Source organism: Plecotus auritus (genome assembly GCF_963455305.1).
Source record: "Plecotus auritus genome assembly, chromosome: 3".
Lineage (NCBI taxonomy): Eukaryota > Metazoa > Chordata > Mammalia > Chiroptera > Vespertilionidae > Plecotus > Plecotus auritus.
The window spans coordinates 148,179,092-148,197,452 of record NC_137772.1 but is presented as its reverse complement, the minus strand read 5'-3'; the positions used below and the strand labels follow the sequence as shown (position 1 = coordinate 148,197,452).

At 37.6% G+C, this 18,361-nt stretch overlaps 1 protein-coding gene across 4 annotated transcripts in view; it reads right to left on the bottom strand.

The window, feature by feature from the left end:
• The window catches only part of LIN7A (lin-7 homolog A, crumbs cell polarity complex component), a 160,754-nt gene that overhangs the window by 39,834 nt on the left and 102,559 nt on the right, over window positions 1-18,361 (bottom strand). For 2 of the 4 annotated variants that reach the window (XM_080661518.1, XM_080661519.1), the window contains 2 exons: window positions 11,773-11,844; window positions 8,962-9,171 (listed from right to left, as the gene is read on the bottom strand). In XM_080661518.1, the coding sequence (XP_080517644.1) occupies window positions 8,962-9,171; window positions 11,773-11,844 (282 nt within the window). Of the gene's footprint in view, window positions 1-8,961; window positions 9,172-11,620; window positions 11,698-11,772; window positions 11,845-18,361 lie in introns of all 4 variants that reach the window. The other 2 variants (XM_080661521.1, XM_080661520.1) reach the window with 2 other exon arrangements.

Genomic DNA, 18,361 nt, shown 5'->3' with positions numbered 1-18,361 from the left:
CATTATCATTCATAACAGTAGCAAAATGACAGTTATGAAGTAGCAACGAAAATAATTTTATGGTTGGGGGTCACCACAACATGAGGAACTGTATTAAAGGGTCACGGCATTAAAAAGGTTGAGAACCACTGGTCTAGAGATTTGTACTTTTACACTGGCTAGATGTGAGTATGTTCTTGCACTGATACATTTTCAATCAATTTTATCAACACAATCTCAGGGTATTGCTCAAAGCTCAAGTTGGTTTAACAGTGTCTGAGAGCTAATCTGAGAAGTAATATACCTGGTGCTCATACCTGCTGCTGAAATCACAGGGTGAGAATGTAGCACTTTTGGCTGGTGAGCTCTTGTTACTTATTCTTTTAGGATAGCACAATACCTCCCTGTTCCACTTTTTAAATGAAAAGGACTCTTGTCATGAGCCAACTCAGAATGAAGGGGATTCAATGCCACCTGCTTAGTGTTGCAAAATATACTGGATTACGCTGCCTTGTTTGTGCCATTCCAAAGGTGAATGAAATAAAACAACCTAATTGTACTTGTCTTGGCTCCTTCACAATTGTGAATGGAGTATCACATGATACCATTCAATGAACAAAAATGTTCAACATTTACCTGAAATTCCAGTCTTCACTTCTATTTAATTATAACCCCAAAGTCTCCCACTCAGATGCCAAAAAAGGTAAAGAATCTGGAAATGACTCCTAGGCAGAGAGAGAATGTGGGAATTGCTTTACTTGAGGCCTAAGCCTAGTACTGAGGTGGGGATGCTCAACCCAGGCCTCTGGGGCAGCCCAAGGCTGCGGCTCTGCCTCCCCCCTCTTTATGTCTGCCTGTGCTCCCCTCTAAGTCAAGTGGACCTGGAGAGTGAGTGTGCATCAGGGCTACACCAGCTGTCCAGGCCACACTCTGGTTCTTGGCACAAAGTGGAGGAGTGATGAGTTAGGCAGGCATGGGACAGTTCAAATCCTCATGCCTTCTCCTTATTCTGAGCCATTTGAATTCTCAACATGTAATCTCCTTTTCTCAACATGTGACTATTTTGAAGACTAGTTCTCAATTTTTTAAAGGTCATAGACTCTTATGAGAATTTGAGAAAAACAATAGACCCTCTCCCCACCAAAAAATGCTCTGATGTAAACCCATAAAGATGAAGACACCTTGACCTTTTCTATACCATATATGAAAATACTAATTGAGCAATGACTAAGATAATTATTTACCCTTCAATTATTATGAATAAGGCCAGACTGCCTGGGTTAGAATTTCTAGCTGTCATTCAGAAGCTGTGTGACCTTGGACAAGTTACGTGGTTTTTCTCTTCCTCAGTTACCTCATCTGTAAAATGAGAGAGCTAATAATAGCACCTACCGCAAAAAGATAATTGTGGGGAAATAATAAATTCATTATGTAAAGTGCTTACCGTGGTGCCTTGAGTTTTTAAAAAAAATGTATATGGTGCTTCCACTACATTTCAGGGACTGTTCTAAGACTAAAGACAAGGCAATGAACAAAAAAATTACTGCTGTCAATGGGCAGGCATTTTAAAATGGAGCTTACATTTTCACAGAAATCTTACAGTAGTTCAGAGCAATTTAAAAATCTTTTTATTTGTGTTTTCTCTTTGTTTAGATAACAGAGAACTAAGATTTTAATACACATTTCCTCTTGATGTGCTGTAGCTTCATAGCACTCAAATCCAGAGTTCTAACTTTCTGGTTTTTTTCCCGTCCTCATTCCACACCTGACAGTCTTCCTGCATAAATAATTTGAGCTGTGAGTACTCACTCTTAACTTGGCATAGATATTTATAAAATGGAAAAAGGCAAGATTCCAGGAAAACAATTTATTCTGTTCCATCCCTAAATTTTTGCTCATTCATCTGTTATGCTTAAAAATCAATTAGCACTGTGCATACACTGTATCAATGGCTTTATTTAGGATTAACTACAGAGCTGGGTGAATTTAACTGCAATTTTCCTACCAATGATGCTCTAAAACTATGCTTGGATTTCAGATGCTAATGAAGGCCTCCTTTCTCTATGACATATTTTTAAAGTTCTTGTGATTTGATTTTATCTTTTTGTCCTTTGCTTCCTGCTTCCCACCTGCCCTTTTTCCCTCAGTACTAGTAGGATATCATATGCAGGTTGATTCTTTTTGGCTTTCTCCATTTAAAGTACTAAATAAATAAAAATATAATAGGTATTTTATTGTAGTATATTTATACTCTGTTTTCTGTTCAGAAAAAAATGTCTCAGTTGTGTGCATAGAGACTAGGTGGAGCCTGCTTACCTGTATGAGGAGATGTGTGTATGTGTATGTATGTGTAGGAGTATATGGCAGTATCGACAAAATCTCATCTGAAGACGCAGAATCAGAGTCACAGGGTTAGAGTGGACTTTGGGCCAACTGTTCTAGCTCTACACAGTGCAGGAATTTTGAAATATTCTTACTAGTGGTCATCTAATCTCTGATTAAAACATCAAATGGGGGACACATTCTATTTCATGATTCAGTCTTTCTCTATTTATAGAGCTCTAAGTGTTTAAAAGCACTGTTCTAATAAGCTGAAATCTGCCTTCCTTGTGACTTATCCACTGGTCTTGGCTCTGCCATCTGGTGCCTCACACAGTGCAGTAAGACTGAAGACAGCCATCATTCCCTTAATGTTTTCTTCTCTATCCTAAACGGCTCAAGTCCTTCTTTAACTTGTTCATTGTATGCAGGACTGCCCATTTCTGAACTACCTTATTGTTCTTCATAAGGATGGAACCAGGATTGGGTAGCACAATGAGCTATGAGCTGAACAGCATGTTCAAGAGCTGGACTAATACCCATATCTGTGCACAATATTTGTAGTCATGGCCCCTACAATCACATTAACATGTTTTTGTTTTTCCCAACTTGCCTCATATTTTTCTTAAAATCAATGGAAATCACCGAGGCATTTTGTCTTTTTTTTTCCAGGTTATGATGTTTAGCCATTTCTCCTTAATTCTGCACACAGGTAGCTAGTTTTCTGGGTTTAGGAGCAGGACTTCCTGTAGATTCTTAGTCAATTAGGCCTATTGCTATTGAGATTTTTTATATCTGGACTCTATCACTAAATGTATCTACTGGCTCCACCTCAGCTGTTGCCTTTATAAAAAATCCTTTAGTCTTTTCTCAAAATTGCTGATGAAACACTTGGGCATAAAAGGGTGAACAGGAGATCATTAAATAGCTATAGATTCTATCTGTAACATTTTCACTTCCTGTTAATGTTAAATTTTTATTGAGAATTCAGCTCTAAGTTTTTACCGAGAGTTGACTTTAGCAGCAGCCATACACAAAAGGCCTCTGTATTTTCTATAAAAATGCATTTGATTCAATGTCTCAGTAAAAATCTCATAGGAAATTTCTTTTGGAGCTCAGGGATAGTAAAAAAAAAAAAAAAAAAAAAAAAAAAAATTCTCCTAATGAAAGCTGAGCTGGTATGAGTTTCCTTCTTTTTGACTTCTAAGATGCTTTATCTTTTCAGATGTTTAAAGATCTGTGGAATAATTTCTTTACTTTCTAAGTAGGGCATTAGGAAATTTCCCCTAGAGTCCTGAGCAGTTGTCAGTCCTACAAATCATGCTGTTCCAGAATGTGCTCTCAGTTTAGAATGGCATGTTCTGAAAATGTTCCATATTAATTTCCCCAAATGGTTCTTTATTTTAAGTGTAAATAGTAATAATTTGATCATTTGCTAATATTTTCTCTCTTTTTCTTTTTTGGCCCTTTCAATACAGAGTAAATTTTTTTAATGAAATATTTCTGTTTGACTGGAATTATTTATATTAAAAAGGCTTCTGGATTGGTGTTATTAGCAAAAATATGGCAGAAGTGCATTCGCATTGGTGAAATTAGTGACTCATTATCAAGCATGCTATATGAAACTTTGCCTCGGATTAACCACTCTTTGTGTGACTATGGGAAGCCCCCTGGGCCGTACAGTTTCTCATTGACAGAAGGAAAACTAGCTCTTGATGAACATCTGTTAAATATTAGACACTGTTAAAATATATATGTTACTTTTAAATACTTTAAAATAGATCATTTATAATATATGGCTTGATTATATGGATGTGCAATATCTTAAACACCAAATTTAGAAGTTTTTTTAACCAATCCGAGGTGGTCAGATGGCATTATATCAGAAAGGCAACACTTTAGAGGTTGGCTACTATAAAAGCATTTGTTATATCTATTTCAATGAACAAATAATGTTTTGCTTATTAGCAAAAATATGGCAGAAGTGCATTCTCATTGGCAAAATTAGTGGCATAAACCTTCCTATGATTTCACCAAACTTATTGAAAAGGTTGCATGAATCTATTAGGCTTTTTTTTTTTTTTTTGCTAATAAATGTTTGCTAAAATATGCCTGTAAGTTTAGCAAAAGTTGGTTTAAGGCTTACTTTTAACATAATTAGCATTAGTATGATAATAGGAGGATTGCTAACATTCTTCAACCTGCATTGGAAACCACCCTTATCTATCAAAGATGTGTGCGACCAAATGATCACTGGACACTTCTCAATGGACATTTTGTCTTATTTTAATCTTCGTCAGCACCCTTTGAGTCACTACTCCCCTTATCCATATTAGGAAATTCAAGTTTAGGGCACATTAATCCATAATCATATAGATATTGGGTGGCAGAGTCTTATGTGCCTGATTTCATTCCTCTAATCCCCTCACCCACCACTACCACTTAAAGCCTCCCACCTGGTCATTGCCAGGAATGAATGAGTAATTATTAAAAGTCTACAGATGTGAGCCCTGACCGGTTTGGCTCAGTGGATAGAGCGTCGGCCTGAGGACTGAAGGGTCCCAGGTTCGATTCTGGGCAAGGGCATGTACCTTGGTTGCGGGCACATCCCCAGTAGGGGGTGTGCAGGAGGCAGCTGATCGATGTTTCTCTCTCGTCGATGTTTCTAACTCTCTATCCCTCGCCCTTCCTCTCTGTAAAAATCAATAAAATATATAAAATTAGAATAAAATAAAAGCCTACAGATGTGTCCCCTGCAAGTGTATGGGTTAAATAAAGACTTTTTAGCTCACCTTGACTGATAGTTAGAAGTCAACTACCTATTAAAGTGATTTCATATGTATTTATTGTTGCTTTATATAATTACAATTACTATTAATATATTTTTGGTTCCTTTTTGTACTTTCATGTTTTAAAACCCATACTTTCTTTTTATCTACCCAATATACTCAGAGAAATTATAAATTCATACACTGAGGCACAGATTAATTACTTTGTGGCATAATTACATGACCAAGCTCTCAAGTAGTCTACTAGAGTTTGACTCTGAAATTATCAGTTGAAACAGGTTTTGAAAAAGTCACAGTTATCCAAAAGTCAATAAAAAGCTCATCTCAAAGCATTGTTACATAGAGAAAAGTAAATGAAATGATAATTTTAGAATTCAAATGCTGAAATGGTCTAAAATATTCATGGGTTGATGATTTTGAAACACATCAGAGACCAGCAGAGTTGAATGGTTTTGGGTTCTATAAAACTACTAGTCAGGCTAAAAATAAAAAAGAAATAAAACACAAGATATAAATACAGAACAATTTCCTCCATAGTTACAAATAAAATATTACATTTTAAAATGAATTTTATTTTAGATAGTCTAAGCGAAATCATGTGTCCACAAAAAAGCACACAAATTGATTTTATTTATTAAAATCTTAAGTTCTTAAGAAAAAGATCTTAGATTAATAGAAAAGTAATCATTGACATAATCCTATTTATGCTTCTGAAATGTGTACTTTTAGTTTATTTTTGATGTAGGTAGAAGTTATGGGGATAAAATTATTCATTTTAGAGTAAGCTATTTCTTTGGCAACTCATTATTACATGTGGAAGTAACTGCATCCAAAGACTATGAGGTTATTATAAAAAAAAAAAAGTATGTTCCTGCTTTTACTTTAAAATGTTACTTACTTTAGTTTAATTTCATGTGAAAATAAATAAATATATAAAATAATAGATAATATAATCAAATATTCAGAGGCTGGTATATTTTTATTATACTATTGTTGCACACTTGTCTTAAAGAATTACCTGCAAATTACCTTTTTCCATATATATTATTATGTATATGAAAATTATCCTTCCTCTTTAATTAAAATAAAAAATTTAGGGTGAAGAGTTTTATCTTTATTTTTAAAATGTATTTGCTTATAGTAAATTGAATAAAGAGTGCCTGGAAATTATTATGTTCTTCTAACCATTAATTCAATTAAAGTATATATGGGAGAAATTCTATGAGGTGGGATGATTTTCCAAGTATTGCATATATATCACATCTGGACAAGATGAAATGAGACATAAAAACTGTAAAATCAGGAGTAAACAAGATGCCGGCATAGGTAAACACCTGAACTTGCCGACTTGCACAACCACTTCAAAACTACAACTAAAAGACAAAACGTATATCATCCAGAACCATAGGAAGGCTGGCTGAGTGGAAATTCTACAACTAGAAGGAAAGAGAAAAGCACACTGAGACAGAGGAGATGCGGAGGTGTGGAAGTGAAGTGCAGAGGTACGGAGGCACGCGTGGGAAAAGGGGCTGGCAACTGAGTATGCTGTTGTCTTTTTCAATCTGGAGGGAGACACCAGATCCCAATTGCTCTGAACTCCAGTTCCGGGCGAGACTCTGGGGACCCAGACTCATATGGGGAGAAACTGGACTTTCTGGCATCGGGCTGAACTCGAGGGCAGGTTTCTCTCAGAGGTGCTTGCAGCGATCATAGTTCCTGCATGGTGCCACGGGACTTCTTCCAGGCAGGGCTGATGGTCAGCCATTGCTGTTTGCTCCACCCTGGTGATTCCCTGAGACCCCACCCCACCCAATTTACAACCCCACCCAAGCTGTGTGCAGAGGCTTTTGCATATGAATGGCCTGGCCTTTTGCAATCTAAAATTACCTAACAAACTGCAGCTGGGTCAGAGAGCCCCAGAGCTTCCAAAAGAAGGCCCAAGGCTTCACAGCAGCTTGCATTGCTTCACAGCTGGGCCTCACCTGGGCACCTCCAAACACCAAACAAAGAGGAGGAATCTGCAGATCTCTCTGTAGCTCCTGCTAGGTGGCCTCAGGCAGTGGCTGACTTTGCAACTCCTTGGAGATCCAAGAGTCAGTGTACCCAGTGGTCAGTGTGAGACCATCCAGATTACAACTCTTCAGATCTATAAGGAACACACTCAGGGGGCAGACTTAGTGAGCACCAAAGCCCCACTGAAGCAAGCTTTGCCCCATAAGGGTGTCTCCAGCACAGAAATTCTCCCATTGTAGACACAGCTGATCCTCACAGCCAATTGGCCTGGAGGTCAATTCCTCCCAGTGATACCAACAACAATCAAGGCTTAACTACAACAAGACTGTGCACACAGCCCACAAAGGGGTGCACCAAGAGTGTCCACCTCAGGTGCCTGGGGAGGCTCAGCCACTGGGCCCTATAAAACACCTAGCACGCAAAGCCACTCTATCAACACAGGGAAGCAGCCAAAATGCAGAGACAAAGAAACAGGTCACAAATGACAGAAATGGAAAGCAAACGACTGGATATAGAGTTCAAAACCACGGTTATAAGGTTACTCAAGAATCTTCTAGAAAGCCCTGAGAAATTTAGTGAGACCCTCAAGGATATGAAAAAGGACCAACTAGAAATTAAGCATACACTGACTGAAATAAAGAATAACATACAGAGATCCAACAGCAGATGAGAAGATCTCAAGAATCAAGTGAAAGATATGAAATACAAAGAAGCAAAAAACACCCAACCAGAAAAGCAAAAAACATCCAAAAAATATGAAGATAGTGTAAGGAGCCTCTGGGACAACTTCAAGCATACCAACATCCGAATTATGGGGGTGCCAGAAGAAGAGAGAGAGCAAGATATTGAAAACGTATTTGAAGAAATAATGACAGAAAACGTCCCCTACCTGGTGAAAGAAATAGACTTACATGTCCAGGAAGCGCAGAGAACCCCAAACAAAAGGAATCCAAAGAGGACCACAACTAAGACACAAATAATGAAAATGCCAAGGGCAAAAGACAAAGAGAGAACCTTAAAAGCAGCAAGAGAAAAATAGTTACCTACAAGGGAGTACCCATATGATTATCAGCTGATTTCTCAACAGAAACTATGCAGGCCAGAAGGGAGTGGCAAGAAATATTCAAAGTGATGAATAGCAAGAACCTACAACCAAGATTACTCTACCCAGCAAAGCTATCATTCAGAATTGAAGGTCAGATAAAAAGCTTCACAGATAAGAAAAAGCTAAAGGAGTTCATCACTGCCAAACCAGTATTATATGAAATGCTGAAGGGTATTCTTTAAGAAGAGGAAGAAGAAGAAAAAGGTAAAGATAAAAATGATGAACAACAAAGTGACAACAAATACATATCTATCAACAAGTGAATCTAAAAATCAAGTGAATAAAAAATGTGATGAACAGAATAAACTGGTGAATATAATAGAATCAGGGGCATAGAAAGGGAGTGGACTGACAATTCTTGGAGAGAAAGGGGTGTGGGGGGTGCGGGAAGAGACTGGACAAAAATGGTACACCTATGGATGAGGACAATGGGGGGTGTAAGGGCAGAGGGTGGGGTGGAAACCAGGTGGAGGGGAGCTATGGGGGGCGAAAAAGAGGAACAACTGTAATTCTGAACAATAAAGATTTATTTTTAAAAAAGGTAAAATAAATATGTTTAAAAACTGTAAAACCACTGTTTTTGCTAGTTTAATATTCATCAATGCTTAGAAAGCTGTTTGGACACAAAATTATGATTTGTTCCAGGATTTCAACACTGACTTCAGTAACAGCGGGGCGGAGGCGGGGGCGGGGTGGAGGGGAAGGGGAGAGAGAATGTGCTTAAGGAGAAAACTTCTGGTCATGTTATGAACATACCACTCCGTTCACTGATAGCAGCTGGTCTCCTCTTTTAAGGCCTCCGTGTCTTTCGGCCACCCCGCCAGGAATGATGCGAGAGATATAAATGGGGGAATTTTGCTCCTTTCCTCCCATCACGTTAAAACCAAGGCCTTCATCAGTCTTTGGCAGTTCGACTACCCGAGGGTGGGAGTGGCCTTCACTAGCAGCAAAAGCTGCAACTGTTGCCTGAAAGACAAGATGGTAATTTGGTAGTAGAAGGAAGGAAGGAAGGCTAATCCTATAATTTGCAGTGGGGAGGTCAGGCATCTCCTCATATTTTCATAGTATTTTTCCTGTGAAGGAAAGAGCACAAAATGGAGAGGTGTTCTTCATTTAGATGTCATTTATGATTCCTTTCCTTGGTAAAGCCAAGTTCAGCTATTTCCAGCTTTCTAGACATTATCCATAATGATAATAATTTACCTTGTACAGAAATATCTTTCCCAATTACCTCATATGGAATTCCTCTTATTCTTGAACTCCAAATAGGATTGGCCTATATGCTACCTACATATGACACATATACTATAATTATTATGTATGTATGGTGACTATGGACACATGAAGGGCAGAGTTTGTGGCTTCCACTTCTTTGTATGACACATAGTCTAACCTGGTGCTTGCACACAAATCTTCATAAATATTTATTCAATACACTGAGGGGCACTTAAATATATAAAGCTGGTAAATATATCTATAATTTTGCTATTGGCAGACCACTACCTTAGCAAATTTGGTGTTTTTGTGGGGATATCTAAAAGAAAATAAAAGCTATAATGAAATAATAGATTCAAACAGATTATTATTTCACATCAATATTTCATTCTAGAGGCCCAGTGCATGAAATTCGTGCACTTGGGGTTGTGGTCCCTCAGCCTGGCCTGTGCCCTCTTGCAGTCCAGGAGACCTCGGGGGGATGGCCTAAGCCATTAGTCGGACATTCTTAGGTACTGCCGTGGAGGCGGGAGAGGCTCCCGCCACCGCCGCTCACCAGCCTTGTGCCTGGCTTCTGGCTGAGCAGCGCTCCCCCTGTGGGAGTGCACTGACCACCAGGGGCAGCTCTTGCATTGAGCGTCTGCCCCCTGGTGGTTAATGCATGTCATAGCGACTGGTCATTCTGCTGTTGAGTTGATTTGCATATTAGCCTTTTATTTACATAGGATTGTTTTGAGAGGTCCTCTTCTCTGGCACAGGTTTTCTCCCCTGACATTTTACATTAATATTTCAACTACTGTAGCAATGTAGGCACGATGAAAAGTCTATTATTTTATACCTAGCTGTACAAAATATCATTTAATATGGATATTATCGTATTTTAAAATTCATTACTATTAATTTTTAAAAATAAGTTGAAGGAAACAACTTACCATTAGTTCCAACCCTTCATGGAAATAAAATTAGAGCAATGATGTAGTTTCTATCAAGAAAAAATTCTCTGCCTGCTTATTTTCCACCTCCATTAACCTTTCTTAAGCATAGTTGATTCGATGCCTACTATAAAGTGATTCACTCAAGACTATAAAAATATTGATTTGCAACTACTGTACATTCTTTTCCACACACAGCATTATCACATCAATTCAGCATTATGCTACTGTCTGCATTTAGTGAAAGATAGTGAATGATATGGAAATAATGGCTTGTTTTCAGCTTCATGCATTTGCTCATGCAAACCTTGTCATCATGCATAGATTTAATGGCTGACATGGATGCAATGCAGACAGCCCAGAAACAACCAGAAAATATTGGCTATTGCAACATTATGCTGCTATCCTGCTGTTCTACATGAATAAGAAATGAGAATGGTAAAATACTACATAATTCACTTTCCCCTTAATTAAACCATGGAGGGATCATTTTTTCTGTGTGTGTTCCACTTCAGTACAAGCAAAGCATGATGTAATGATAATAGCATCCTCTTTTTGTTTGGGTTAAAAAAAAACAACACTCTGACAAATCTATTGTGTTCAGTGATAGGAAGGAAATCAAGCAAGAGGTGATGTAACACAAAAAAAAATTTTAAATGAAAAATTCTAATTATTTTCACCAGTTCTTACTCCTTATACACTATTAAAAACAGAAAAGCTTTTAAAAAGCAAGTGTGTATGCACTATAATATTTCTGTATTTCAAACTAAGAACTGCATTAGCGATTTTAGTTTTTAACTATCATTTCCTAATGGTCTATTTTCCAGATAATTTCCTGATCCTATTGCTGTAACATTTCCATTAGTAGGGCCTCTGCAATATCTGGATTTAAGTTTTTACAGAGCAAATGTGGTCACTACCACAAAAGGTGACAGGCCTTCCCTTTGGGTCAGCATCACATTCTTTCAGCTACCCACGGCCCAGCTGAATAAATGGACGAATCCTACATCGTTGGGTATCAGGTGAGTTCTCTCAATGATTAACTTAAGTCAGATCTTTAGACTTATTCAAATAAATCTTCTTGCACTGAACAGGGAACAGGTTCTTTTGGATCAGAGGAATGTTTTAGAAACCCAAGTAGTATTTCATACAATGAGTGAGTAGATTTGCTTGTGCCAAATGGACATTTAGTGAGTTTAATGAAATCATTCTCCTTTCTTAAGCTACAGAAGCAGCAGAAACGTTTAATTTTCCATTAGGATTTTTACCTGGGAAGTAGTACTGGTTCTAGACTCTGGGCTGCCACTGATGTCTAAATTCTCTTACAGTGTACACACGAGAATACCTGAAACACACACGCGCACAATCAATTACTAGATCACTGGGGTTAAGTATATTTTTAAAGTTACTCAAGCCTTACCTTTGCTGTGGCCCTGGCACGGAATTCGGGACAGCCATTAACAGTTATCGTTTCATGCATATATTGATACACCTAAAATGTACACATAAAAAAAGAATGTGTAAGAACATTAAGAATATTAATTCTTTCATTGCAGACAATATGATACATTTTCATTGCAATACAAAAGTTCCCTATCACAAAGTGAAATAGGTCTGAATCAATTATCCTGATGCCTTGGGCCAAAAATACCTCGTATTTTTTTTTTGGGAGGGGGGTGACTTAGGGGGTAGAGGATGGAGTTTGGGGCAGAGAAGGCAATCACTTTTATTCATAGGTTTTAAATTTGGCTATCCATGTTTATCAAATATAGAAACTCATATTAATTTTTCTTCTATATATTATAAAAATTACTTTGTTGGTAAAGATAGTTTACCATTATATATAGCTCTATCTGTAAAATATGTGATAAAAATGTACTTCTTAAATCTATGTAACACTTTCAAAATAGTTTTCCAAATCAATATTCCACAAAACCAGGATAATTATCTTTTCTTTGCATGTTGGTAGATATGTTACTGTCTTGACACACTCAGAATTCATAGACAAAAATGTATTCAGAACAAAGACGAGTAAAGTAAGAGGTCCTTAAAACTAGTAACATAGAGCAACATACCAACTATGAGCTCAAGTTACCATTTATTTTTTAATTATTTATTTTTTTAACTGAGAGATAACTGACTAATATAATGTTTTATTAGTTTCAGATGCACAAAAAAATGATTTCGTAAATATTACGAAATATTCACCACAGTAAGTCTAGTCAATATTACAACTTTTTTCAAAATCATGCTTAGTCCAATCTGATAGGTAGCCTTACAAAAGTATATATAAAAATATAGAACTCACTCTGTATACACACCCAAATAGTTTAAAGCACAGTTAATCAGAGCGCTTCAACAGTCTAACTGGGCTCATTTCTTGGCTCACCTCCAAAACTTTCATTACCTGTCAGGTTCCCCCAGTTATTTTTTTAAATAAATCTTTATTGTTCAGATTATTACAATTGTTCCTCTTTTTTTCCCCCCATAGCTCCCCTTCACCCGGTTCCCACCCCACCCTCTGCCCTTACCCCCACCCCACTGTCCTCATCCATAGGTGTACGATTTTTGTCCAGTCTCTTCCCGAACCCCCCACACCCTTTTCCCCCTGAGAATTGTCAGTCCACTCCCTTTCTATGCCCCTGATTCTATTATATTCACCAGTTTATTCTGTTCATCAGATTTTTCATTCACTTGATTTTTAGATTCACTTGTTGATAGATGTGTATTTGTTGTTCATCATTTTTATCTTTATCTTTTTCTTCTTCTTCCTCTTTTTAAAGAATACCTTTCAGCATTTCATATAATACTGGTTTGGCAGTGATGAACTCCTTTAGCTTTTTCTTATCTGTGAAGCTCATTCAATTCTGAATGATAGCTTTGCTGGGTAGAGTAATCTTGGTTGTAGGTTCTTGCTACTCATCACTTTGAATATTTTTTGCCACTCCTGTCTGGCCTGCATAGTTTCTGTTGAGAAATCAGCTGACAGTCGTATGGGTACTCCCTTGTAGGTAACTAACTGTTTTCCTCTTGCTGCTTTTAATATTCTCTCTTTGTCTTTTGCTCTTGGCATTTTAATTATGATGTGTCTTGGTGTGGTCCTCTTTGAATTCCTTTTGTTTGGGGTTCTCTGAGCTTCCTGGATATGTAAGTCTATTTCTTTCACCAGGTGGGGGAAGTTTTCAGTCATTATTTCTTCAAATAGGTTTTCAGTATCTTGCTCTCTCTCTTCTTCTGGCACCCCCATAATTTGGATGTTGGTACGCTTGAAGTTGTTGCAGAGGCTCCTTATACTATCTTCATATTTTTTTATTCTTTTTGCTTTTTGCTTTTCCGGTTGGGTGTTTTCTGCTTCTTTGTATTTCAAATCTTTCACTTGATTCTTGCGATCCTCTAGTCTGCTGTTGGATCTCTGTATATTATGTTTTATTCAGTCAGTGTATGCTTAATTTCTAGTTGGTCCTTTTTCATATCCTTGAGGGTCTTGCTAAATTTATCGGCCTTTTCTAGAAAATTCTTGAAAAACCTTATAACTGTGGGTTTGAACTTTATATCCAGTTGTTTGCTTTCCTCCATTTCTGTCATTTGTGACCTGTTTCTTTGTCTCTGCATTTTGGCTGCTTCCCTGAGTTGATAGAGTGGCTTTGTGTGCTAGGTGTTTTATAGGGCCCAGTGGCTCAGCCTCCCCAGTTACCTGAGGTGGACACTCTTGGTGCACCCCTTTGTGGGCTGTGTGCACAGTCTTGTTGTAGTTAAGCCTTGATTGTTGTTGGTATCACTGGGAGGAATTGACCTCCAGGCCAATTGGCTGTGAGGATCAGCTGTGTCTACAATGGGAGAATTTCTGTGCTGGAGACACCCTTATGGAGCAAAGCTTGCTTCAGTGGGGCTTTTGTGCTCACTGAGTCTGCCCCCTGAGTGTATCCCTTATGGATCTGAGGAGTTGTAATCCGGATGGCCCCACTCTGACTCCTGGGTACACTGGTTCTTGGATCTCCAAGGAGGTGCTAATTTAGTCTCTGCCTGAGGCCACCCAGCAGGAGCTATGGAGAAATCCACAGATTCCTCTTCTTTGTTTGGGTTTTGGAGGTGCCCAAATGAGGGCCAGCTGTGAAGCAATGCAAGCTGCCATGGGGCCTTGGGCCTCCTTTTGGATGTTCTGGGGCTCTCTGACTCAGCTGCAGTTTGTTAGGTAAGTTTAGAATTGAAAGGACCAGGCCATTCATATGCAAAAGCCTCTGTGCTCACTTGGATGTGGCGAAGTCTCAGTGTGGAGCAAACAGCAATGGCTTCGTGGGGTGGGATCTCAGGGTGGAGCAAATAGCAATGGCTTCCTGTCAGCCCTGCCCTAAGAGGCCCCTGGGTCTCAGTGTCCCACAGTAATCACTGCAAGCACTTCTGAGAGAAAGCTGCTCTCAAGTTTCGCCCACGGCCAGACAGTCCAGAGTCTGGGTCCCCAGAGTTTCGCCTGGAACTAAATTTCAGAGCAGTCAGGAGCTTTGGTCTCCCTCCCGATTGAGAAAGCCAGCAACGTACTCAGTTGCCAGCCCTCTCAGCACGCACACCTCAGTACCTCTGCCTTCTGCAGCTCCTCTGAGTCTCAGTGTGCTTTTGTTTTTTCTTCTAGTTGTAGAATTTCCACTCAGTCAGTCTTTCTGTGGTTCTGGATGATGTCCATTGTATCTTTTAGTTGTGGTTTTGAAATTGTTGTGCAAGACAGCAGTTCAGGTGTTTACCTATGCCGCCATCTTGGTTTCTCCACCATTTATTTTTAGGTGAAATAGTAAGAATGGGAGCAGAAGATGTTGAAGAAAGCATAAAGGTTATGCTGACTAATAGATCTACATTTAAGTCTTACATTAATATAATTGGGGTAATTATTATTATTATTTAATGTTTTCTACATTATTTGGCCCTAATCTTTTGGGAAGAAATCTCCTAGGACAAGAAGTTTATCCACATTTCATAAGCATTGATCGGCCGGCTGGTGTGGCTCAGTCGTTGAGCATCAACCCATGAACCAAGAGGTCATTGGTTTGATTCCTGGTCAGGTCACATGCCCAGGTTGCAGGCTCATTCCCCAGTAGGGGTCATGCAGGAGGCAGCAGATTAATGGTTCTCTCTCATCATTGATGTTTCTATCTCTCTCTCCCTCTCCCTTCCTCTCTGAAATAAATAAAAATATATTAAAGAAATAAAAAAGAAATTTCTGTGTGAGGAAGACACTGGGTAGGCCATCCTAACCCAACCTGCTCTGCTGAGCATTGCCTGGCTCTATGACCCAGTTCTGTCCAATGAGAATTCAATTGAAAGTAGCGGAGAGACTTCTGGGAAAGTTTTGCTCTCTTGGTACAAGTTCTGTTCTTTTCCCGTCTCTACTTCTTGTCCTAAGTGTGGATATAATGAATCCTGGCAAGCAGCTGCCTTTCTCTCAACTTGCAACCAGGAAAAATAGTCCTATATGTTTAAGCCACTAAAGTTTGACTTTTTGCTACTTTCAGCCAAGACAATTCCTGATTGTTATAGTATTCAAATAAAACATATATAGAAGCATGCTGTCTTTAAAGTTGGTTATCTTCTATCCCCATCAGATTCCAAAACTTATATTATAATTTGCTCATTAGGAATTGGTGCAAATTGTTAACCTGAGGGCTTAGAAACTGAAAAAGGATAGACTAAAATTATAGTTTAATAAAAGGGGGGGTAGAGACTAACTCTTTGAAAGACACTGTTAAGAAAAGGAAAAGACAAATTGACTGGGAGAAAATAATTGCAAAACACATAGTTGATAAAGGTCTCATATCCAGAACACATAAAGAACTCTCCAAAGTCAATAATAAGAAAACAACCTGATTAAAAATTGGGTAATGTGTTTGAACAGGTATGTCATCAAGGAAGATATATGGGTGACTAATATGAAAAGATACTCAACATAGTCACTAGGGAAAAATTGAAATTAAAAGCATAATTAGGTACATCTACACACTTAATAGAATGTCTAGTTTTAAAAAAAATACTGACAATACTTAATAAGTACAAGAATGTTGAACAACTAGAACTCTCAAATATTGCCGGTTGGAATGGAAAATAGCACAAGAGAAGACAAGATAACCGTTTTCTACAAAGTTAAATCTGCACTTACTATAGGATTCAGTTATCTACTTCTAGCTACTTATCCAAGATAAATATAAATGTATGTTCATTAGTCATGGTCATGTCATTAGAGTGTCGGCCTGAAAGTTCGATTCCTGGTCAAGGGCATGTACCTGGGCTGTAGGTTACAACCTTGGCGCTGGTTAGGGTGCGTGCAGGAGGCAACCAATTGATGGGTCTCTCTCACATTATGTTTCTCTCTCTCTCCTCTGTCCCTATTCCCCTCCTTCCCTCTTTTCCACTCTCTGAATAGCAATGAAAAAAAAAATATCCTCAGGAGATAATTAACAAAAAAATAAAAAGTAAAAGTGTATGTTCATTAAAAAATGAGATGTAAACACTTATAGTAGTTTTATTTATCATTGCCACAAACTGGAAACAACTCAGATAGCTTTCAACTGTGAATGAATAATCAAATGCAAGTATATCAATTAATACAATGGATAATGGTGATGTTTACATGATAATAGGTGATTATTAAAACTTTTAGAACTATATGCTGAAAAGGGGAAATATTACTCCATGTTAATTATACTTCAATAAACCTGACTTTTTAAAAATGAAAATATTCATAAATTTAATCATAATTTTGGAAACTAAAAATAAAAGCTTTAAAACACAAAGACCTACATATATTTAAGAAAGTTTTAATATAACAAAAAGATGACATTAGCCCTCAATGTTCAAAGTTTGTAAATGTGCAAAGCAACAGATATACTGAAATGGTTGGTAATATGTCTTTCAAATATAGGATGTACCAGAGATTTTGTGCTACTTCATTATGAATAGGCTGGCTGCTAAAATGTCAATAGAATTACAATTAGGATTAAATAAACCCCTCTATATCAGTGACTGGCAAAAATAAATAAATAAATAAATAAATAAACTTTTCTACAACTTTATTAAAAATGAAAATGACATTAGACCAAGTTACCTCAAGGGAGAAAAAAAAAGACATTATCAAAATTATTAGAGAAAATTAATAAAAAACAAAGTCCAAATAAGAAAATGATATAGCCCAAGTCCTACCATATTATTGTGTTCATTAAGGCTTACTAAGTGGATAGCTCCTATGAAAAAGCAAGCAAGCCTTAACAAGGTGGTTCAGTTTGTTGCAGTGTTGTCTCCATGAACCAGAGTTGTGGGTTCAAACCCCGGTGAGGAAACATACAAGACTCAACCAATAAATGCATAAATAAGTGGAACAACAAAATTGATGTTTCTCAATCAATACATATATATATATATATATATATATATATATATATATTTTTTTTTTTTTTTTTTTTTTTTTTTTTTAAAGCAAGCAAGGCCCAGCTGACTTGGCTCAGTGGTTGAGCATGGACCTATGAACCAAGAGGGCCATGTTGCAGGTTTGATTCCCAGTACAGGGCATGCAGGAGGCAGCCGACCAATGATTCTCTCATTATTAATGTTTCTATTTCTCTCTCCCTCTCATTTCCTCTCTGAAATAAATAAAGAAATCTATTTTTTAAAAAGCAAGCAAGACTGTACTTTTTGCTAATAAAAAACAATGTAAATAGTAAGACTGATATTTACATCTATACTTATCTATAATTTCTAATGGGTTTATTGTTTTTCAGATTTGGAAACTTGGGGAAGAGTAAAAAAAAAAAAAGGTCATTTGATATAGCATCTAACTTTAAAAATTTAAATATTTTCACAACAAAAGTAAAGATTTAGTCCCCCCCTCATCTTTTTATAATTATAGTCAACCTGAATGTTTGGACATCATTCACGATATTATACCACTACGTTTTTTATCGTAATACTAGAGGCCCAGTGCATGAAATTCATGCACTGAGGCAGAGGGGTGGTCCCTCAGCCCAGCCTGC